Source organism: Camponotus vicinus, unplaced genomic scaffold, assembly GCF_025532165.1.
Source record: "Camponotus vicinus isolate PSW18456_S1 unplaced genomic scaffold, iyCamVici1.0 SCAF_1, whole genome shotgun sequence".
Taxonomy (NCBI): domain Eukaryota; kingdom Metazoa; phylum Arthropoda; class Insecta; order Hymenoptera; family Formicidae; genus Camponotus; species Camponotus vicinus.
In genome coordinates this window covers 7,882,781-7,908,040 of record NW_028141945.1, presented here as the reverse complement: position 1 = coordinate 7,908,040, position 25,260 = coordinate 7,882,781, and the positions used below count along the sequence as shown (strand labels likewise).

At 38.0% G+C, this 25,260-nt stretch overlaps 1 protein-coding gene and 1 long non-coding RNA gene across 10 annotated transcripts in view; one reads left to right on the top strand and one right to left on the bottom strand.

Moving 5' to 3' along the window:
• Positions 1-25,260, bottom strand: part of LOC145971360 (uncharacterized) — a 150,450-nt gene that overhangs the window by 12,828 nt on the left and 112,362 nt on the right. The window contains exons 1-4 of one of the 8 annotated variants that reach the window (XM_083098947.1): positions 25,061-25,258; positions 12,479-12,714; positions 9,668-9,752; positions 8,837-8,960 (exon numbers count right to left, since the gene is read on the bottom strand). In XM_083098947.1, the coding sequence (XP_082955073.1) occupies positions 8,837-8,960; positions 9,668-9,752; positions 12,479-12,644 (375 nt within the window). In that variant the 5' untranslated portion in view covers positions 12,645-12,714; positions 25,061-25,258. Of the gene's footprint in view, positions 1-2,949; positions 4,620-8,836; positions 8,961-9,667; positions 9,753-10,048; positions 10,182-10,875; positions 12,715-21,316; positions 21,635-25,060; positions 25,259-25,260 lie in introns of those variants that run through there. The other 7 variants (XM_083098936.1, XM_083098974.1, XM_083098984.1 and 4 more) reach the window with 7 other exon arrangements.
• Positions 11,218-14,330, top strand: LOC145971464 (uncharacterized). Of its 2 annotated transcripts, XR_014438887.1 has the most exons (4): positions 11,224-11,367; positions 11,468-11,953; positions 12,093-12,316; positions 12,505-14,326. It is a non-coding gene; the product is annotated as an uncharacterized LOC145971464 (long non-coding RNA). The 2 variants fall into 2 exon arrangements; XR_014438885.1 differs by having other exon boundaries at positions 11,218-11,953; positions 12,505-14,330.

Sequence of the window (25,260 nt, the reverse complement as noted above, 5' to 3'; positions counted from 1 at the left end):
GCGAAGGCAGGGCGTTTTATCGCATTGCAGCCATATATTTCATGCCAATTTCTAAAAGCATTTCAATACACGCGGAGAAATCTTGAATTTACACCGAGAAATATCGTTGTAAAAATAATGCAACATATGAACGATAGAAATATAAATAAAATAGAACTTTAACATATAAATATGTGTGCTGATTATAATAAAATCAGGAAATTATTGAAAAATTATAAATGTTTTTTAAAGTGTATATAATTTACGCGTTATGCTGTATTATAAAAGTAATAAAAATTGAATTCTGATCAGAGAATATCAATATCGAAATCTAAGATTATTAATAGTATACCACGTGCTATCGTGTCTATTATCTACAGCGAATGATTAGGCTTGCTATCTGGACCTAGGCTAGGCTAATGATACCTCTTCATCTAATATCTAAATGGATTTCAATTCCAATCTTCTAAAGAGCTAGATAATAAATACGTGAAAAAACCCGCATCTCCTTTTGCGTGAGTGATTAAAAGCACGTTGAACTCCAAGAATAAGCAAAAGCATGCGCATTTCTCCGCTATTTATAATAAATACTTTCACTGTTTTCTCCGGCATTCAGATAAAATTGCACGCAATTTTCCGAAATGGCAGACAGATTTTAGACGAGGCTGTCAATATAACGATTAAGAACATGACTTGGATGAATCTACATACGTAGCTCTCGCTACATCTTCATCTGTCAAACTTGTCACACGTGGCTTCGCATGTGATTATATACTTCGCATTAAAGCGATAGTTCTTTACTCCGAGATGAATAATCAAGATGCGGCTGAATCGTACGACCTGCTAAATCGCAAAGACGGAAACTTAATAAGACGAGGTAAGAATCTATTTAGCTTTCTCCGTTCCCTTTCTCCCGCGAGCTCATTAGCCGGCGACCGTAAACTTGGCGATCGGAAAGATACGTTCGTCTTTATGTAAATAAAAATTGGCGCCCCATGACAGTCGCGAGGCGTGTCCACGAGATTGACAGATAACGAAATGGACCGCTTTATCGTTGCGATTTGCTGAAGCGCCGTCAGATCAGGTAAGCGGAATTCGGCTCGTTGAAACAAGCACCGAGGTTGATGATGCATCGAGATAAGAGGGCCGTTTAAGAGGAACGGATCCGACAGTTTAATCATTTCGTAATTGGCGAATGACTCACTCAATTGCGATCGCGCCGGATAGATAGCCGCGTTTGCAACGATGCTGGTTCCTCTGTGTTATTTTTATTTTACCCGACGCGAATTATCATTATTACATCGTATTCCAATTGATAATGACACGGTATCTTTTTCAGGCATTTAATAATGATACTTTGTCGTATGCGACCGATGTGCATACGAAAATGTATCATTGTTAAATGCCTGAAAAAAATACTGTTATCAGTTGGAAATGATCATGAACAATTTTCCGAAAGATATCAACTATTTTAGAAGACGTGATAAATTAATGTTTTCTCTTGAAATGACGATGATTATATTGTTTACATAGAACGACGTTACGATAAAACGATGTTGTGGGTCACGAAATTTTATTTCCGGCACGGCCAAGGAAGGCGAGGAAGTGTATTTTGGTCACATAGTTTGTGCGCATAAACTTCACGAACGTCTTCCACGCTCGAAGGTATCCTTTTGTCTTTGTGCATGTTATCTAAGACCGCGTTAAATAAGCGCTTCCGTTCGAGAATCTAGACAAGTGTTACGTGTTGTTCGCAGGCGCAGTTTACTCCTCGCCTCGATTTCAATTTTTACTACAGAAAATCGGCAAAGTGAATTATGCGTTATATCATCGCCATTAAAACGATGTATTATATAAAATTAAAATTTACATGAATTTTTAGCTTAAATTAAAATCCTAATTTTAATTAAGATATAAAAAATTTTAATTGTGAAGATAAAAATTTAAAAAAATAATAAATAATAAATGATTAAAAAACATGATATTAAGACAATTTTAAACATTATGTTAGGAGGAGAATTTATGATTATATTGATTATATACGTTTTAGTTAGTTGCGCATTTAAATGCAATTTTAACCGGTGGAGGTATGAACCGTTTATTTTAAAAATGATCCAAGTCCACTTTTTTGATTTATCAGAAAATTTTGCATTTTAAACTTTAGTTTACTTAAAAATATTGATATTATCAATTTTTCGAAATTGGATTTGTGATATTTTCAAAGTAAACGACTCGTGTATATTTGAGAATTAGAGAGAATTCCGAATTAGTAAGCGAACGTTTTGGGAAAGCACTCTAGAGAGTTCAATATCGAAAGGCAAATAGAAAACAGAGCGTGCCGATCAGTGATGCGAGAACGACGAAAGTAAATTTCCGGTTGTTGCTGCGGGAGGTGTCGCGATGCGCCCTGTTTGGAAGGAAATCTGCGCTCGTTTAAATTATCCTAATTGCTCGAATGTCCAGAGAGTTCGAGGCGAGTGCGCGAATTGTGTGAATCTTGTATCGCTCAAGCGAGAAAAGTATTTTTTTTTTTTTGTTAAACAGCCAATTTAAAACCGGAAAGTGTTCTCGGAATAGATGAAGATGTCTTCCATACATATGATTAGCCTTAAAATAATAATTTTTTATAGAGAGTGTGTATACATTAATTCGCTGTTTCCCTCTAATGAATTCTTATCATAATTATAATATTGCATATGTCATTGATTCTATGATTTTCGACTCATCTCATGCCGTGCAAAAAATTAAATCGATAGTTTAGAAAATAAAAAGTAAATAAATAATAAAAATATCACGCACGTTTGTCAATCTTTGTCCACGTTATTAAAATGATGTATCTTGAAATAAATAATACAGAGAAACAAAAGAAAAGAGCTATACGTCATCGGTATAGCTATTGCTTAACATTTCAACGACATAGTTAACATTCCCCCGGTCAAAATTACTTCATTTAATTAATAATTTAATCACCTTTCCCTTCCGATAAGAATTGCCGGATTTTTCGCTGAATCGCGCAATAGTCGAGCAATTGGCGGCCGACACTTGCCAATTATTCCGCGACACTTGCTCCTCTTCTTCCTCCTCCTCTTGCATGCCAATCCTCCGCTCCTTGTCGACAGTCCCACGACTTTCCATGATGAGCCTCAGCCGATTCTTCTCCGTCTTGACGATCTTCTGATTCTGCGAGGCGGCCGCGAACTGGCCGGTGCGCGGAAGTGGAATCATCGTCGTGGTTAATCCGCGATTACGAGGATCCGGCTCGCCACCCCTCGAGAACTCCCTGCGAGGTCCTCCTGGTGCGCTTCCTCCTGCGCTTCTCGCCAGCTGGTCGCGATTTTCACCCGGCATATCTCGCCGCGTCTCCAATTCAGTTTCATGGAACATTCACTCGTTCAGTCTCGTTCGTCTCTGTCAGTCTCGACATTCGCATGAAACGCGCATTGAAAATTGTCGCAGCGATCGAACACCTCGGGGAAACACGCACTCCTCTCTCTCTCTTTCTATCGGGTGGCGCTTCTCTCTCTCTCACTCTCTGGAAAAATCTTTCTCGCTATCGATCGTATTGAAACGAGAGCAGACGATTGTTTATCTCGTGAGACCAATGACGTTCACTCACAACTACGCACTGATTATTTGCCGATCCGATGAGCACCGGGAACTCGAGGATCCCCGACTCCCGGCGTCGTCGGAGATGCGTAGTTTCCTCTCGACGCGGATCGTTTCTTCTAACAGCAGCGGTTCAGAGACGACAACGGGTCCATCGCGCTCCATCGGAGGCCGGGACGCATGCGCCGAACCAAAGATTTTCAAAATGTCCCTCTGGCATTTCAGCCACCGCCGCCGCCGCCGCAGCTGCCATTGCGGTCCATGAGTATCCTTGACGCAACGCGTCTCTTCTCTCCCACCTTAGCTATGTATATCGCGGATGTACTCTGCAAGTGCAATTAGTCGCGCATCTAGTCACCGTAGATTACACTTCACCCTCTCGTCGCGTCCCTGCATCCCTCCGAGTTCCTTTCATCCGCGACACAAGTACAATCAATGGCTTAGATGAAACGAGAGAAATAGTGTTTCGTGAAGAACCGATGAGGGATGTTTTTATGATAGAAGCAGAATTCAAGTCTGTCAATAATAAAGTTTTTTTCGTGAAATTGGAGGTCACGTGGAGAATAGATGCTGTCGTTTCTTGATATTTTTACAATGTTCTAGTTTGCAACAAATTATGTTCTCTTTTATCACAGTTTTCAATATAGCTCCCCTTCATCTCTTTTTATAGAAAATGTATACGTAAAATATTTTATTATTATTTTTAATTGTCTCAAGATTATATTTTCATCAGATGCTTTGACGTTTACTATACATATATAATTTTAGAAAATAAGAAATACAAGTAAACAAGACTCTGACGAGAGTACGATATATTCAATTCCGGGGGTTATCAGCGCGCATTCATTTAACATTCAGGAGGCATTCACAAGAGAGACCGAGGAGATCTAATCTGATTTTCTCGACCGACCAAGTTACCGCGCACGAGATTTCAATGGAAGCGACGAACACGCATCGCATTTCCATCCAAGTTCGTCGTTCTATTTAAAGCAAAGCGGGGATGATAAAAAACAAATGAGGTACGAATCGTTTCGATAGTCCCTCCCCTCCCCCCTAACCCCCCGTTCGATCTACCTCTCCCCGCGATATACGTGTCAATGCCTCGCTTTTGAGCGTGCCATTTATAGTTATATGCAGCTGCCAGTTCGCGACCCACGCGCGAATTTGCATTTCGCAAACACACCGGCGCAATGCAACTGCACGTGCGTGTCGCGTAATAATACTCGTCACGTTTACTTACTTAAGGTTTCTCTCGAAAATCGATTGTCGCGATTGTCTTTCGATAATCATCGGATCGATCGATCGGATAATCGCTACATCAGCTGATGCGACACTTTTGTTTCCTTTTTCTCCGGTGACAAGATATCTTACGATACTTTAACCGGAAACGATTTATTCAATCGGCTGTTCCGTCTCGACCGCTTGGCGGGGTGTGAATGGCATTCCTTATTGATTCATCGTTTCTCTCACGGAGGAGGATAAAAACGCGATAGGAAAGAGTTATATATAAATTTCGCTTTTCTTTATTAATTCAGGAGAATTATAATTCGAATTGAATTAATTACTTGTCAATCAAACTCAGATCCAACTCTAGATCTAAATAATTCTTATTCGATATAAAAAGATATATATTCAGAGATTTTTTAGAATATAAAATGACATAACTGTCACGTTTATTGAATACACAGTTAAAAAGACGAATCTAAACAATTCTTCCCAGGCCGGCTTTTAGTAATGGATTGACAAGAGACGAATAACACCGCGAATGTCGGTGAGCGAAGCCTGTGGTCGAAGAACGCGCGCGACCAAAGACGCGTCTGTGAATGCGGCATCGCACAATTAAAGGGAAATCGGCGGCGATGGAAGATTCCGTGGCGACGATTCCCGAGAAAGGGGACGCGCACAAGGAAAACGAAGGCAATTCTGAAAGCGAGCGAGAGGAGAACGCGCCACCGGCTCCGATGATCGGGCCGACCTGACGCACTTACTCACACATACGCACACAGACGCACGATCGACGAACAGCTGGCGCGTGTCGCGACTCGCAAACGTCAAGCTGATGATATCGGAAATCGGTCTCGATCGTGAGTGAAGCGCGATTCCCCCTCGTCGTCCTGGCCTTTCCTTCCGTCATCGGTGCGTCGAGATGACGGAAGCGCATAAAGAGCACCAGGAGCCACGCCGTTAACGAGGCAGCCTCGATAGGTTCACGGATCACGAGCGGCAGAGACCTCGTAGTGTTAGTGGCTGAAATAAACTGGCGTAAGTTAGGGGATCCGAGGAACAGCTGGGCTCGGCCTGGGTTGCTGCTGCACGCCATCACTGACTCACTCGATCTATCCCCCTCCTTTTAGTCTCTTCGGTTCTCTCCCTCCTGCTTCCGTCTCTTCGAGGTCGATTTCGTCGTTCTTCGACAATCGCTTCTACATTCCTCTCTCTTTCTCTTTTTCCTTTTCCCTGATTTACGACGAGTTTCTCTTTTCTCCGTTTAATTAGAAGCCTGTTTCTATCGCGGTCTCTTCTTCGTAGGAGGGAATATATTTTCCTACTCTTGATGTCTCGAGAGGTTGCTTCAGATTAAATGACAAATTGCTTATTAGCGATGACTCGCAGGAATACAATAAGACGCTGTGATGTCCATGTGAAATGCATAAATCTATGATTTATGCTTGTTACGTTTTTCTTCTGTCTGAGGAACATTGTTCTCCGTGACTCAAGCTTTAATCACAATTTAATGAAAACTTATTTGCGATGACTGGAAACAATATTTTCGAAAGATGTACTGTGTGATATCATTTCATATTCTGTATAAGAGATTACATTGCTTCTCTGAAATTTCCCAAATGTTTACACTCGAGCGAATATAGTTCACGAATCAATTATGTCGCGAATAAAATTATGCAATACATTCATCTTAATATATTAAAAAATGAAAAAGTGAATTTCCTAAAGTGTTTCCTAGCTTTTCTAGTTTCTAGAATAATTCTGCCATAAAGTATCGATTAATTTAATTAATAGCCTCATAATTACAAAGATCCAGTTCCCTTGTACAAAGATACTTTAATAAATTATCGAGAAATGATGATTATCCGGCCGACCGCGCCTTCGCGTATTTTACACCGTTCCCTAACAAATCGCCGTGTTCTATTCTTCGTGGGGGATTATCAAGAGCTTTTCTTCGATGTACCTAATCGAGAATTCTTCCTTTCACTGGTCGGCGGTCCATCTCCGAGCGTATCATCGAGGGGCTCTTCTCGTGTCTATCTAATCAAGAAGCCGCGGCATTCCGCTTCTCCTCTCCAGCAATCACGCGTTTCATCAACCGAATGGATCTTTATTACTATCAGGCGGATAACAATTTCATTCGACGGGGAAATTTCTAATTGATGCAAGAGGAGGGTCAGGCGCGAGAGATGATTCTGGAATCGCGCGGAATTAGTGGAATTCATATCTGATTAATATAACACATCGTACTTATCTACGAAGAGCGTTTCACGCGAACCAATGAAACGTCAGTAAGCGGCTTGGTACGTCATCCGATTGCAAAAATTGCTGCACAAATATCGCGTGCACGAGGAGTATATTTTAAACCGCGCGATATAGGACTTTGCAGCCGCAAAATAAAAACAAGTGGCTGCGGGTTGTATTAATTTGCATTGGCGTAAGCATAAATTACATAAGGATATCAGATACATGAAACACGCGTTGTTTTGCGGTATTTTTTGAAAAATCATTCCGAATTCCTTTAATATATATATATATGTTGCGCGAGATAAGACGAGATTTGTACCACTTTATTATCTTAATTATTCGCTCGTTGAGATTCTAAGATGTTATCTAGAGTGTTTCCCTGACATGATTATCGCGCAAAGTTATTTATATCGCCGCGTATATAAATTATCCCTAACACTTCGCGATTATTATCCCTCCCTCCCTCCCCATAATTCGTCGCTTCTCTCACGATCGTAAAATATTTCTGCGGGAATCCCGAAAGCACATAAATTAATTACGTATTGTAGCATAAATTTTTGCGTGCACAATTCGCGGTGCGATATATATTTTAGCCGCTTCACGTCGGAACGAAAAGACAGAGAGAGAAAGAGAGAAAGAGAAAGAGAGAGATCCCTGATCAATAACAACACAGGCAGGAGGGGGTGGTAGCAACCCCACCGATGATTCCCCCATAGACGCGGCGCATGCTCGCGAATTAAATTCCGCCCCCTTCGACAATTTTCATCGCGCTCCGGTTTCTCCCGCGAAGGGTGGCCAAGGGAAAGAGAAGAAAAAAAGGATGGTGCGTGCGCCGCGCGCGCGGCCAGCCACGTGTGCATAGGTGTTGCGTATTATCCTGCGACCTTGAACGTGCGAGCCTGAATGCATCGAGGTTTTATGCGGCACGTTGCACTGAAAATGTGCGGCGAAAGTTCATTGAATGAAGAGATAAGTTCACCACTTTCGTTACAAAGAGATATCCGTATCAAAAAATAAGACTGCACAGACGATATATATTTTTCTAATGTAATGAAATATTTTTTATCAAACTGTTTATATTACAGTTATATTACAAGTTAGATTACAGTTTCTTTTTACGGTTTTATCAAAGTTTTTTCGAGTCATAGAAAATGTCTGATACTATTCGACAAGTTAATATCGTGATTACAGTATTATGCTACTTTGAAGTGTACCTATTAATGTGCATCTCTGTTTGTAACTTTGAACTATAAGCCAGAGCCTAGTAGCAACTGTGCATTGCAGGTTGGACCGAGATAAATTAGTACGGATGCTACGTATTACCTTGTTCACCACTTTAGCGTATTATGGTCATTAATACTAACGCTTTACGATGCATGCAATACACTGCGCTTAGTGTAAATGCATTATCTATATACTATCTAATCATGAAACAAATGATTTATGAGAAAGATATGCGAACTTGGTGGAATTTAAAGAGTAGATTGAGTTTCCTTTAAGAATGAAATATAAAAAAACCTATTTGTTGCACAAAATGTAACATATTAAAATAAAATAATAAAAATAAAAAATAATTTCGTTGCATAAGTATTTATATGCGCAAAATTAAAACGATTGTTAATATGTAACGTCACGAACGAATGAAAAGCGAAGGTAAAAGAATAAATCAATCGCACGCGCGGTCAGAATTTTAAGCCAGGTGAGGCAGACGATATTAAACACCTGCCAAACAGGTCCGTGCACAGATTCGTGTCGACCAGACGCGGTGGCTATCGCTTACCTGCAACACTATCGGGTGACGATCGTGACTTCGCCAGGTCAAAAGTCGGCTGGTCAGCTCGCCCGATCGAATGCTCTCGGAGGACTCCAAATCGTGACAGTATCGCGGTCGTAATCTCAAATTGCTGCAACAATGCGATAATATTATTGATATTAATTATAGTGTTTCACGATAGATATTCGTGGAATAACGTATATTAATAAGTATCAAACAAAAAAAATATGCGTGTAAGTGGCTAAACAGATTTTAGAATAATCAATTATATGATTCCATAAAATGATATCATGTATATCTATAGAATACAAGATTGGATCGATTAATGAAAAAATGGAGATGAAATTTTTATAAAATTTGCATCGATAAATTATAAAGATTTATCATAAGAGAATTTTTTCAAAACAACGTCTTTTTCCTCTACAATTTCGCGTCGAGTTTTGCTACATCTTGCGTAACAAAAGTGTATGTGTGCAAGATTTTACCGCGACTCATTCGCGAAATGCGAGTCGGCATTTCTAGACGGGCAAAGATAAAAGGGAATGATGTCACGTGCGCTTAGACGTCCCGCGGATAGAATTCCTTTTACAAGCACGATGCTTTCTCCGACAGTGCTTCCGCGATAGTATTTTTGAGTCGCGAATCTCTTTGAAAGAGAATTACAAAAGCTGTGGATCTTGCCGTCATAAAAAATGAAGAAAAATGTACATGGAATTTTGTGTACACGTGACTCATCTTGACGCATTAAAAACATTTCCACTGTATCTCTTCTGAGTTTTTTAATGCCACGTATAAAATTTACGAAGAAAAGAAACTATGATTCAAAGCGATACTCACTTGCATTCAGCAACTGCTTTCTGTCCTGTCTCGATTTCCCGACTTTTATCGCAATGTCGTATCACGTTATCTGTCAGGAACTTCCCTGCAACGCAAGATCATATCATAAGGATGACGCATACTGAGTTTACTCTGCTCGAGTCCAATCCGTCGATCGTTTTTAAAAATAAGTATTGAACTTAAAAAAGAAATTTTTAACCGAGGCGATAGTTGGTTCAGATAATCGCCCACTTCTTAAAGTAAAGAAAAGATTAACGGTTGAATTTTCAAGAGTCCCAGTTTTCTCATCGCTGCGTCGTAGTTCTCTTCTTTGATGACTTTCTCAAAAATAGCCGTATGTCAGCGGGAGGAAAGTAAACCGTGAAGAAACGAAATACATACAAAGTGCAGCCATTCAGTCTCTAGTGGTACTGGCAGGAAAAAATCCGATAGAATACCAGGTACAGAAAACGACTTATCTCTGGTTTTCTTTTTCGGTCTCGTGAACTGGAATGCCACATGTATCCGTGATAGCCTAATATATATATCTATACCAAATCATGTTTGTCGTGATACAATAGATTATTAAAATTTCTAGGAAAACGTAAAGATATCTGATATTTCGAGGGATAAGAAAAATTCACGGGAAAAAGCCTCTTAAAACTTATTATTTTATAATTAAATATATCTAACAATAAGATAATTAAAAAACGATTTTATTATATTTTCTAGATTTTTCTAGACTAGTTAAAAAAATTGTTTAAAATTTATAATACATATAACTTAAAAGTATTTTTGTTAGAATTCAGAAATGTAAAATTTGAACAGAAAATATATTGTTGGAGAGTTTAATATAACACTATAACATATAAAATAAAAGTTTAAACGCGCAGCGATTAATGTTCGTAATTAATATTTATCTTTGCATTATTGCAGCTATTATCGTCATACATTGTATGCAAAACTCGATGGAATATTTACATTTTACGATTAGTGACGAAAGCGCAATTAATAAATATTAAATAAATATGCAATTTATACGTCGCCTGATTGAATTGAATGAAAATGGGTTAAACGAAATTAATCATTCAAAGAAAAAAGCGATGATTGACGATAAAACTCTGATTTTGAGAGTAATTTGACTGACATAAAACACACACATGGAAATAGAAAAAGAAAAATTTAATCTGTCATAACAAACACACACAATCTTTATGAATGATACTTACTTAGAAAATCCATCATGCACTTTCTTAGAGGCGCTTGATGTTTAACAAGAAAAATATTTTCAAATAACCTCGTCGATTAATTCAATCGATTGTTTGACAATCAGAGTAAATAAACTAGTCGACGTTTCTCAATTTTATACAAATTTTCACGCAAAACTAACTCTAACAAGCGCTTACACGCAAATCTCTGAAGATCTATCACGTGCTAAATTTATTTTAAATTTTGATAGATCGCTGTTATTTCGCAACTGTTCCTCGCGCAAGAATAAAATGTTGGGCAACGAGTTGAAGCTTGTCGAGCGAAATATTTGCTGAAACTCGAAATAAACTCGCAAGCGAAGATATTCGCGTATGACATTTATTTATATTGTACGATTTGAACATTAATATCGAATATACGACGCGTTAAATAACGACGTAAACTTCAATTTTACGCAAAACATCGCGATTCCAAACTTCATTATTCGTTAATTTTATGCAAGTCATTATCGTGTATAAATTTCTTTATTCATCTTTATATATCAAACTTGTATTTTTATTTAAATTTAATAAGATATTGTATTTTAACAAGACATTTATACTTTTATATTAGGAACATTAGTCCCAATATATTGTCGACAAAGTAAATGGTGTTTTCCGATTTTCGTTGTATAAAGTGCAAAAGGGATAACAAGGGCGAACGAGACGGAATTGGCCGTGACAGTTCGAACAACGTTAGAAAGAGAGCCGGTCGTTTCCAAGTGTCAGGACGCTTTTACTCTTGTTTCCCGACTCGAGGTCCCCTCTCTAGCATGTCGTATTTCCCTTCGGCCCGCCTTGTTCTACGTCGTGAAATGCTTTGGCATCTAGATGGCATCGGTCCAACCATGTTGCCTGCCTTACCAAGACCACCATCAGACGCCACTTACCAGACATAGCATCGACGAGGCCGGGATCGCCCGTGGAAGCTTAAATCGGATCTTGCTGACGATCCGTTCGTCTAGCATCGATAACATCGTCGGGGAAACCAGAGCAAATGCGGGCGTTATCGGGGATTTCCGAAAATAAACCCGTCTCTACTTTGACAGATGGAAAGAATGTGTGTAAATATTTCAGAAGATTTAGCTCTTAAATGTATATCCAATGAGATTTTTCAATTACTTAAGCGAGATTAAATTTCTACGCACACACTTATAAGTGCATTAGTAATATTGCAAATATTTTACTATCTCTTACAGCGCAAGTAAGAAATGGAGCACGATTTTGTATTATATCGCTCACCTAGCTTTTTGCCAGGCGCTCATTTGCATCCTTGTAGTTAAGGCTATTGGCGCGGACACGAGCTTCAACGAGAGTTCAATGCACTAGTTGCGATGTCATATATTAGTATAGTTACCTCGAGACTGCGGAACTAAGAAGTATAGTACTAGTGGAGATCGATTCGCATCGCCGACGAAACGAGGTACCGACTGTATGATTAATCGACGAAACCTTTCGTACAAGAAATTTTTATTTTTACACGTTATTTGAAGACTGTATCTAATCCAAGAATGCTAAATTTCTTTCGCTTATTTCTCTCAATAATTAAAACATTGTTGGATGAAAGAGACATCAAGTATCTTACCTTTCTCATAATTCTTCTGAGCGAAGGAGAAATTGTGATTCACGTCCGGCGGATCGACGTTGTCGAAGAGGTCGGAGGACAATTGACGTTGCAGGAGAATCGTTTCGTGAGTGAGCTCACGAACTTGGATGAGAAGTTCCTCGTAGCTCGAAACCGGAAGCGTCATCGCTGTGCTTTCCGTGCTTCACCGCGCCCCTGCGCACGAGTCTTGCCAGCACAGCCATCCGACTTTAATTCTGCAACACACAAGTGAAGTATTCACATGGCAGACGCTGACAGATAGAACGCAAGATTGATCGGTTCTCGCACTCGCGCGAGAAGCGCTCGTTGAAAGAATGAAAGAGAAACATATTTCAATTATCGCAATCATCATAATTAACTGACGTATCTTTGGATAACGTGGATAATATATCAATTAGAGAGTGTATTAATTTATAGATGGATTGATATATATTAATTTTAATATATTGAGATGAATGTGCGAAAGACAAATGATCGCGGTGCAAAGAATTGTGGAATTATCAGACAATACGCGGATGCTTTCCAGACGCTTGGGATAAAAACCGGAGCAGCGTGTTTTTAATCTCACAGTGTGGTTTCTTGTATGGCGTTGCTACACCGAAGAAAAATGTTTTATTACGTCAGCAAACAGACGCTCTCGCTATATAACGCGCAGTTAAAATCATCCTCGCGATAAGATAAAAATTCCCAAGAAACTGCGAAATTATATTATTACAAAATGAAATACCCCAAGATTTTTTTAGATGAATGTGAATAGGTTTCAAAAAATTTACGTATATAAAATATATGAGCAGTTTTCGAGCAATTTTATTCTCGATTATTAATAACTTTTTTAAAGTCCAGAAAAAATAATAAAAAATAATAAAAAATAAAAAATATAATAAAATAAAAAAATATAATAAAATAATAAAATAAAAAAAAGAGGGAAAATTTGCGCGATTGTAACTCGCTTACACAGCACAATACAACGTTATCGCGATTCGCTGTATAAATCTATGAGAAGCGCAATACTGGAGATAAAATCTGAGCTTTTGAGCGCGACGCGACTCCCCCAAATTTACGCTGCGAATTCATGCATATGCAATGCGAAGAGTTGCACTCTCTCCGGCGTCTAAAGGAGTTTTTGTCGGATGCACCGGGAGGAAATATCGCGCTCGTCCTCCCTTGGGGCACTCGTGCCCCTCTTCCATCAAGTACTCGTGCGATTGCATACGATAGCCCGAAAGTGCATATGAATACATGCAGAGTTAACGCCGTACATCGCCTGGCTCGAGAGTGCATATCATGAGTACGACAATATACGGTATAACGGGTCGATCGATTGTGCGAAAACCAAAGTGTACATATACACACTTGATGCATATGTATCGCGCTGTCTATTGTGTACCGGGTATCTAAAAATCGCGGAGCAATTCAGAAAAAAAATATGGAGTTTGCAACGTAAATTGATATTAATGCACATACTTTTGTTTCAAATTGTGTGTATGCATTTAAAAATAAAAATGTTACAAAAATAAGTTAAATAAATATATGTTTAATCAAAAAATAAAAATTCAGCCAACAAGTAATTCTTTAATAAAGATTCACGTTTTCAAAGATTTTATCGAGTCTATTTAACTTTCTCGAAAATTAATTGCATCTAAATAAAATATGGAATTTTTACAACACCCTATATATCCGGATGAAAGAAAGCATACATCTATACCTATCGGCAAGTACGGTGTTCGTGTTGTAATCGTCCAAGGAAGAGTACAAGCGAGGGGTGAAGCTAAGGTCGCCGGCAAAAGGAACGGGGGTATGACAAGGGGATTTTCGCCTTCACCGTGTTTCATGGCCAGCGTAATCCGCTTCCGACATTGCGTCGTTGCTATGTGAGTCATGAGGGTAAACATTAAGATCCTTCGTGGCTAAAATTGAGCGATCCGTATAACATCGGCAATTTTTCAGCGCGTTGATCCAGCATAAGCACGACCGAGCTATTTGAAGTCACGTATAGCAAAGGATCGATAGAGAAAATTAAATCACATCTTAGAGATTGGAAATACTCCTTAAATCAATTATCACTATCATGCCATTCCTTATTTTGCATAAATAAATTGTAAATTATTAATTCAGATTATTTAGGTTTCTTCATCTTTTTCTATTTTTGTTCTAGTTTTAATCGAACATCTCATAGTGATAATATTTAATTTTCTTTTAATGCAGCGTGTAGTAGAACCGAGCAGCACTTTAATTAAGTAATAGATTTGATCTAATTTCTTTCCTCGTTTTATAGATATCTTACTGCGCTCTTAATGAGCGCAATATTATAATTTTTTTTAGATTTCTCGAGATGTTTGATATATATTCTTTTTTCCGCGATATCTTCCCATAAAGTATGATAAATTGTGTAACAGTACCGTAGTGAGATATTAATCATTACTGGTGAGCGTCAAGGTACTAATTATACATCATCACGCGAAAAAGCGTGGATTTAAATAAAAACGTCTATTTAGAGAGAAATTCCAAAAGTAATTGCATGTTTCAGAATTTTAAAACAGCTCAATTTTTCGACGTAAAAGGGATTGTATATTATCCTTTATTTTTATTATTCTTCTCTTTCTTTCTTTATTATAATATTATTTTTATGCCATTGTAATATTATAATATTATTTCACTATTATATTATTTTTATGCTGTTATATTTATACTATTATTGCGCTATTATTACTCTTTATTTTCACAGGCAAGATACTTTGATATTAGATTTGCCGCGAATTTCCTTGAAAATTCATAAGAAGGAAGTAACAATTTGGTACCGGGCCACAAGTTAATTATAACCACGAAGGTTTCGGTCAAAGATGGAAAAGCCTTGAAGAAGAGAATGTTGACTGGTTGTTCGGAACACCATAAAAGCCTGATATACCTGCACTTGATCCGATCGGCCATGAAGGGAAACTGTGTATATTTACGGAATGATCCTTGCTTCGTCCGCGAGAATCACGAAGCCGTAAAGGTATTCTTTACTTAGCGCATGTAACAATATAATGATATATTCTGTTTCGGAACAAAAATTTTCATAAAATTTCTCTAATATTAAATACGTATAAATAATCTTATCGCTTTCTAATATTAATAGAATAATCTTATCACAAATTTTTGATGGGGCAATAATTAATTTCCCGATTTCTCTGTTGGAGATAAAATGCAGGAAAATATATATTGTAATTTTATAAGGCTTCGATAAAAAAAAGTACGAAAGAATGTTACTGCAGGAGTCGCTCGCAGGACTTAACGGTCCATAATCTCGCATTCGCATCTCACTTGCGTGTGTCTTGATTTGCCGGCAGTTTCTTCCGCTTCTGCGAACACGGAAGTGCTTTCTATATATATATATATATATGTGTATATATATGTGTATATATATATATATATATATATATATATATATATGCAATTTCAGAAAACAGGAATCCAATACGTGGTAATTTCAAGCAAGCGATGCCCAATACTTTACTCTAACAATAAGACTCGAGAATCATTTACGGTATTATTGAGTGAACGACAAGAACGATAAAATCGAAAAAGATCTATGTAAATGATAGGGAATTAAGTCGCGATCTAGATTCTCTCTTTCTCTATGACATCATGATACCTGTCATGATTTCCCATAGGTTTCTTCCTTTTACAAGGCAACTGCATTGTCTTTGTTCCCCGACATTCTTACTTTATTCTACTTTTCCATTCCAAGCATATATGACGACCTGGCAATCATTCCGACAAACACACGACTTTCTTTTCGTAACGTTTACAACACGCAGGATTTACGCGTCTAAAAGTTGCATTAACTGTTTCACGAAATATTCGGGTATTTTATTATCGTAACGAAGAAAAGAGGCCTTTCTCTTTTAATTTATAATTCTATAAAACACTGTCTCCTTATGCATTTATTTCTTCAATCTTCCGATGTGTCAAGATGCGGCAAAAAATATGAAAAGTGAAAAAGTGAAAGAGTAAAAAATTAATACAATTATTTTAAAGTAAGTTAAGAACATATTTATTCTCGTCACTCATTTAAATAAATTTCACCGCCGCATTTTAGATGGTTCACAGCCATTATTGTTTCGATTTTGTATATATAAAGACTACCTACTTTCACAAAATTCTATAGATATTAGTATGTAAACTAATTATGGGATAATTGCAACGTTCTCATCTGCTCCAAAAGATAATTTGCATTACACGCGTATCATTAAAGAATGAAACGCGGAAAGTTCATGGCAAAGCACAACGCACAATATAAACATATTGAATAATTAATTTCCAACTCCCCCCCCCTCCCCGCCCTTTGGGTTTCCCCGAAATATATACGAACACATAGTCCGATATGCATTATTAATATTGCGCGAAGAGAGAACAATGAAATTACTAATTATCCGTATAAAATGTCAGACACCCGCGCGAGCATTATTTAGTTATCACATACGAGCGAATCTGCTGGAACGCGATACATAACAATGACGATTTTCTACCTCGATTTGCGCGAATTTATTCGCGCAATTATCCGTAATTATACCGCGCGATAAATCAATTAATTCTTGCATCGCGTATTATTCAAGACTGATAAATAAAACGAATAAATTATCTTTAAAAGTCCCTCTTTCACGATCCTCTCTCTCTCTCTCTCTCTCTCTCTCTCTCTCTCTCTCTCTCATCTTGACTCGCATCCCACATGAAAGAGCAACTGTCTAAAGGCCTAAAGGACTAAACCGACCGCGATGTCTCTGTCTCTTCGCCGAAGCATTCACGCGAGAATTTTCGCTCGGATGGCATTCAATGCTGCATCCGCGAAAGACGCCGCGTTCTCTTGGAATTTCACGACGAGATCGTTTCCCGTCGCGCCTTTCACGAGCCGCAATTTCGCCGGTTAACGAATTCAGTGGCGATGCCGGTTAACCGGCCGGCCGAGCTCGTTATCGTCGCGGCTTTAATTACGCGCGCTTTCATGACCGCGGCAGAAGGGGGGGAGGGGATTGCGGGATACTAAATCTCGGAGAGGGAGAGAGAGAGAAGAGAAGCGCGCTTCTCTATGATAATGCGCGCGGGGAATGGAAGCGTGGCCGGGAAACGCTCCGTGGTCCATGACCGGAACCAGTCCGGACTGCGAGGAAGAAACAGGTGGGTGCGCGCGCTGGAGACGAGGAGGATCTCTCGAACCTGTTCTCTCTCTCTCTCTCTCTCTCTCTCTCTTGAAAGACTCGCGAAGGAGGACTCCTCTTTTTTTTTTTCGCCGTCGACGAAAAAAGGCGACCGCGAGTTCTCGCGTCTGTCCCAGGCGGGATTGATTATACGAGTTGCTCTTTTCCTTCTCGACTAGTCTAACGAAGATTCCAAAAATTTGCGTTTCGGATAACTTAATATACAGGGTGACCCATTTTAACTTAGGCAGCCAAATAACTCGAAAAATAAGCAAGATAGAGAAAAATGTTTTAGACAAAAGTTGTATGGTTTCGAGGGGGCCATAAGATGGTATCATTGGTTTGACCTTGAAGAGTCATTTGAAGGTCACGTGAAGGTCACTTCAATTTTTTTAAATGGAATACCCTATATATTTTTGTACATTCTTGTAGCTTATTTCGAGAGCTTTCCAAAACACTATAATTAAGTACCTTTCCGTTAAGTACTTTTTGAGTTATGATGCTTGAAATAATTTCTTAATTTTACATAAACCGTAAAATATCTTGTAAAATATTCATTTTTCGATTATCTTACCTTAATACTTTTATGTACAAAATAATGAGAGGAATCAATTGGTGTAAAGAAAACACATAGTTGTTTCGAAGAAAAAATATGTAATTTGCAATTAACAATTCCATATTTTTTCTTAAAAACAACTATGTGTTTTCTTTACACCAATTGATTCCTCTCATTATTTTGTACATAAAACTATTAAGGTAAGATAATCGAAAAATGAATATTTTACAAGATATTTTACGGTTTATGTAAAATTAAGAAATTATTTCAAGCATCATAACTCAAAAAGTACTTAACGGAAAGGTACTTAATTATAGTGTTTTGGAAAGCTCTCGAAATAAGCTACAAGAATGTACAAAAATATATAGGGTATTCCATTTAAAAAAATTGAAGTGACCTTCACGTGACCTTCAAATGACTCTTCAAGGTCAAACCAATGATACCATCTTATGGCCCCCTCGAAACCATACAACTTTTGTCTAAAACATTTTTCTCTATCTTGCTTATTTTTCGAGTTATTTGGCTGCCTAAGTTAAAATGGGTCACCCTGTATAAGGATTTTTTGTCTACTCAAAAGTATTATATCGCGATTTTCATCAAGATATTAAAAATTGTTACCATTTTTTTTTCGTCATAAAATCGTGAAATATTTTCTTTTTTTTGCTTTTCATATTCAATCGCTGAAATTCTTTTTTTAAGACAAATTAGAAACTAAAATATCTTGGGGAAGGGCCAGGAGGGATTCGCTGTTAATTATCTCTTTGGAAATGGGCTATGAATTTTGCAAAAGTCCCAACGATAAGCCAATAATTATGCATCCGGTCGCTGACCCGATTCGACGACGGTGTACCCCGGTGGCTAAATCGTCGGACGTTAAGATCGATCATATACGTGCCGGTTCACGTGAGCGACGAGGGCAGACAGCAGGAGTCGGCGGCCGACTCGGCGGCGCCTCTCTTTATGCCAGAAGCACATGCGCCAAGAATATCCTACCTGCCGCCCGGTGTTGTCCTCTTTGGTGTATTACGTAAAATTTATTAATGCACGACATTTATTTACGGCCGCTGTGAAGCGTTCGATAACAGCCGCGATCGCGAGCTTTTTCTAATCTTAATCTTAATCTTCTCCCCCCGGTGCCTCCCTTTCCGCGGTACTTTATTTCGATATCTCGCGTTTATTATTCTTTTCCCGATCGAGTCAAACGTCATTTCTCGATAGGAAATTGATAGTTTGTAGCATAATTTTTTTTTAAATAGAAAAACTACGTATTTTGTGCTAATACTTTCTATTATTTTTTCTACAATTTTTTCTCGTTTTTTATCTCCCCCGGTCAACGACTTTTCGACTCCGGTCCGAATATAGCGAATATCTGTCCGCGAGTGTCTCTCGGCGCCAAATTAATTAATGCAGGGAGAATTCATTCCCGGCCAGAAATATCCCCCCTGCTCTATTTACATTCATCTCCCCCTCATTTACATATCTCTTCTATTTTCACATCTCTCACCTAACGTCTCTCTCTCTCTCTCTCTAGTTTTTGCTTTAATAAGCGTGATATTTGCACGCGCTAATCTCGGACATTTCGCGTGTCCTTGACGAGGTGCTCGATGACGGTTAACAACCGCGACGGAACGCATCGGCAGACATATTCTTTTTTTTTTAACAGCGTTTACGGTCCATTTTTCAGAGCATCTTCGCGGGCAACGACGCGACACGTCGAGCGAATTACAACGGTCGAATAACGATGGGCGAACGCACGATCTTACGTTACGTGTTACGTTTTGCCGCATTTATCGCGTCGTTTGCTCGCATCGTGCGTACCGTTACGTTTCGTTTACGAGAGAAAAGTGCATTGCCCGGCGTTATATGTTTCGAGGGACGGTTGTTCCGCGTAAAACAAGCGCAACGATTGCGCGAAACGATATTCCATTTCTTTTCCTCCCGCGAAATCGTCGAGTAACGAGATCATCAACGAGATCGACGAGATTGCAACGGAAAATAGCACCATCTTCGCTTCAGTTTCACTCGCGGAGCTTTGTTTTCCTCCTCTTTTCTCTCTCTCTTTCTCTTCACAAAGGCTAAATATACATCTATTTTATTCTACACGCGAAAATACGAGGAAGGACAGTTAAAATGGACGGGGAAACGTGACAGTTGTCGGTGGACAAGATGCAACTGTTGCGATGCACAAAAGCGTGCTCATCATACGTTATATAAAAGCGGAATTATTAAAGTAATTATCCGTTAGAGAGTTACCATATTAGCGCATGCAATGCTTTCAATTAAAAAAAAATCTACATTAATTAAAAAAAAATCTACATAAATATACAATAAAAATTGCATCTATTTATAATTTTTAAAAATATTTATTAAATCTGCGTATTTTGAAATCTCCACGTGAAATTGTGCTTCCGAGTAAGAAGCCAACAAAGGGAAACTCAAAAGCATCTGAAAGGTGATCCAATAATGATGTTATTAAAGTTCAAGGAAAGTTTGATTTAGGCCAGCACAATTCACTATTATAAAATACCAGCAGGATCAGAGAAGAGCGTGGAATTTAAAGCATCGAGCTTTAATGTTTCTCTTACTTTTTCGTCCCTAAATTTTTCTCATGTGACTTATAAATATATGTTAATAATATAAAAGAATTAATCGAGAGAGATATACGAGGTAGATCTTTTTTCTCTTTTTGTTTTATTCATAGTACACTTATCTTAATACTATATGCGCTTTTTAAGATTATTTTTGCATCTGTACTTTCCATGTTTTCCTAATTAACTCTCTCTCTCTTTTCTTTCCTCTGAGAACATACATATATTTATCTCGTTTAATTAAGAATTAAATCTCGTTTAATTAAGTATTAGGAGTATAAAGAATTATCTCGTTTAATTAAGTATTAAGAAATGTGTGTAAGCGAAATTAGAAATCAAGAGTTCCTAAAGAAACATTTAATGACTTTTCGAAATGTTTAGAAACTAGAACTATTTAAATTACGAAACAACAATCTTTCCAATTTCAACCAGACTCTTCAAAAGAATTTTATACCGCTCACACACACATACACTTCTCGCTTTCGGGAATAGTTACCTTACAGGTGTCCGCGATGGCCATGAGGGTCACGGACAGGTCGCACACTGTGTCACGGTATCTCTGAGGGCACGAACGAGGAGAGCGAAGGAACATGCCACTCGCGACAGACGCGCAGGATACTCGCGATAGATGCTCGGGAGAGATCGCTGATCGAGATGCGAGGGAAAAGATCGCGCGTGCGGGAGGAGAGGAAGAAAAAACGACGAAAAGACGGACGCGTCGAGAAAACACACGACGAGAAGGAGAGCACCGTGAAAGCGGCAAACGGATGCGCACACGATGAGAGAGACGACCCGTCTCGCGCCACTGCCGTCCGAAAACTCGTGGTGCGCGCTTCATGCAGCCGTCACGGCTGCTCCCTCCCCCCTCCCGCTCGCCCCTTCGCCGCCCCCACCACTGCACCGCCGTCGCAGCTGCCGCTGCCCCGCCTCCCCGGGAAGTTAATCTTCGCGGAGGAGAAACCCTTCGTGTCGCGTTACTACCTTCGGATTCCGCGTCGGTCGACGTCGCGCACGTTTCGTGATCGAACCCTGTAGTAAGGTTACATTGTTTAGAAAAAAATTCGATCTGCCTATATCAACGATATCTCCTTTATTTCAAGTCCTTCGACCCATACAGCACAGAATATTGCAGCAATATTATTAATATTGTAACATTGCAGTAACATTGCAATATTATTGCAATATTGCCGCAATATTGCTGCAATTTTCTGTACTGTATGGGGACAAATTGCTCGATTTAATTTTCATATCTGAGGACAAATATCGCACGCGTTAAATTCTCTGCACAGAAAAAAAAGAAGTGTCAAATCAAAACTTATATACTTATAAACTAACGCGTTCATTGTTTCGTATATACGCAACAATTTATAGTCTTCTTAGAAGAATTTAATAATTTTAAATTTCAACAATATTATAGTCTTATTTTAATATTGTAATTGTCACCTTAAGAATATATAATTATTTAATTCTACTATCTAAAAATGAATCAGTGAAAATATCACTAATTTAAACAGTAAAATTAGATTTCTGAGAATCAGTGAGTGTTTTACTGATCTTCAGGAAACGCTTATTTTTTTGTTATTTTATCTTATATCTCACTGATTATGGTCAGTTAAAGTAAAATTCACTGTAAAACCAGTAAATTTCACTGTAAAACCAGTAATCGCAAGTTTGTTCGTTTACCGCTATGATCGCTATTTCTCTCGTATTTAGTCATAAGAATGATATAAAGTTTGCAAAGAGTGACAGATAAAATTAGAAATATTACTTCGATTTAATTTCTGATACAATCTCAATAGAGACGCTTCAGATATTAAATCGATCTTATAATAAGTCGGACAAATAAATGTCTGGCGACTTAATGAAAATTATTCGTTCGTTATTTATTTAAAATAACAAGTTCAATATACATGTAATATATATAAATAAAATAAAATTTTTAATATAATAAATATTTAGTAAATATAAATAGAATTTTTAATTTTATATGAAATAGATAGAGAGATGAATTGTAGTTTAATATTACTGACAATAACGAAAGAAATATTACTGATATTGAGAAATATTACTGAGATATTACTGATTGAAACAGTCAAAATTATTAATTGATTCTTTCAATAAAATATCACTGATTTACAGTGCTGTACTTATAACTGCTGTAATCAGTGACTATTTACTGTTTTTCAGTGATAATACATTGATTCACTTTTAGAGAGTACTTTAAGAAAATTATAATCTTTGATTTAAAAATGTTATTTTCTATCCAACATTGTTTCTTTTCCATTCAAGAAAATTAAATTTTAAATCATAAGAATATATTTTTCTCGATTGAACTGTATAAAATGGCTTGATTCAAGTAAGCAATTATTCAAGCAATTATATTTTTCTTTAATTAACGCAATATAATCTCATTTCAAGATTTCCATGTTAAAACTAAATATATTTTCAAAACAAGAATGTCCTTTTTTCCTGTGTGTGTAAGAATCAGGATAATCCTGTGTATTATATGCATTTTTAAAATTACTTTTTATATGAATTTTATCAATGGTTTCGATTACGCGGGCTCGTTAAACAGGACTCGCGTGTTCGATCGACGATCTCGCGAACCTCGTTGATGAACGCGTGTTACGCGTGTCGTGCCATTAAGTACAGAGGGTCCATTCAGCTTTACGCATCCGATGCGTAGCGTACTACACGCATATTACGCATTACGCGCGTATTAATTGAAGGCAACGCGAACGCGCGCGCCGATCGCGATCGCAATGAGAGGGGTCCTTTCAAAGAGAAGAGCCCTCTCTTTTTTTCTCAAGCACCCTCCCCGCGTGCCTACCCTCTAGCCCCCTCGACACGCACCTTCGCCGTCGTGCACCGAGACGTGACGCCAAGAGGCGCGACTACGAGACCGATGGGCGGCTCCAAAGGGCGCCTCACGACTACAGAAACAATGCATGTTATACATGTATGCGCGGTTCTACACTTGTACTATATTCTACAGGGTGTCCCACAATTCGCAATCTTGAGCAAGTATACGATGAAGTATCAACGATGAATTTTTCAATTTTGAGAGAAAAAAAAGATCGATATTTCTCGAATTAAGATATCAAGGTGTATTGTATATTCACTTGAGACTCGAACTGCAATTGTATGAAAAGTCCTTCTGGTACTGGGAGCAAGAATGTGATTTGAATGCTTGACGCGTGCTTACAAATCAAGAGGGTAAATAAGGCGACGTGTGCTTTCTTCACCTGCTATAAACAGTGTCTTCCAGACGCCAAACATTAAACTACCTTTGCGTAGGAAGGAAAGACGCGCATTAAAGCAGACAGGAAGGTAATTTCATCGCGTATTCTCTCGCGCGTCTTCCCGCTTTAATATATGTGCGTTTCCTTCCTGCGTTGCCACTAAGGTTTAATATTTAGCGAATTGCGCGGGACCCCATGACACACGAGGGAGAAAGCTAGTACTTTGTATTCTCGTCAATAATTAAATGTATAGCTACTAGTACACGAGGCGGAAAACGTGACGGAAATTTCCGATTATTATGGCAGTACATCTCTCTCTCTCTCTCTCTCTCTTTCGTAAACAAAAAACGTACACATTTCGCAAGCTTCTCCAATCGCTCGTTATGACATTATTGTACTTATTGAAATTTGTTTGAAGCAATAACAAGCCGAGAGTAAAACTACCAATTTCATATTTCGACAGAATCGATAAAACCGTTTACAAAGAAAACTATTATCTAGTGAAAATAATGTTTGAAGGATGATCTGTTTTCTTCTTTTTCATTTTCATAAATTCATCACTACTTAAATATAAAAAATTAATCGTGATTAGTCGTACTATTATCTATTTATTCAATAATTAATGTAAATCATTAATATAAATTATTAATTAATAATTTCATGAAAAAATCAACATCTAATATTTAGATTTAAAACAATATATATATATATATATTTTTATAAATATATGTATATATATATCATATATACATATATACTGCAACATCATATCAATTATATCAACATACCTTGATTACTTTAGATAAGCATAACTAGATTTATGTGTGTGCGAGGAATATATTATTTCTAAAAATACATAACACACGCACAGAAAGGGACGCGACTAAAAATGGACTGAAATTACAAGAATCGCAAGTTTTTTTACGATCCCTTCATTAAAAGCTTCCACCTACAGGTCCCGAGAAACTATCTATTTGCTATTAATTACTATAACCTACCATTATCCGAGTGAATCTGATTCGAACGATGTCCATCCTCGATCCAATTTAAACCGCCCACGGTCTTTGGCAAACTTCCAATCAAACTTGGATTGATCTCGATCGATCTGGCAATTGCAGTTCCGTATTTACGTATCGGGAAAACACACAAACCGCAAGTATTAGCGATAAATTAATGGGTCAAGGGGTTAAACGCGAAC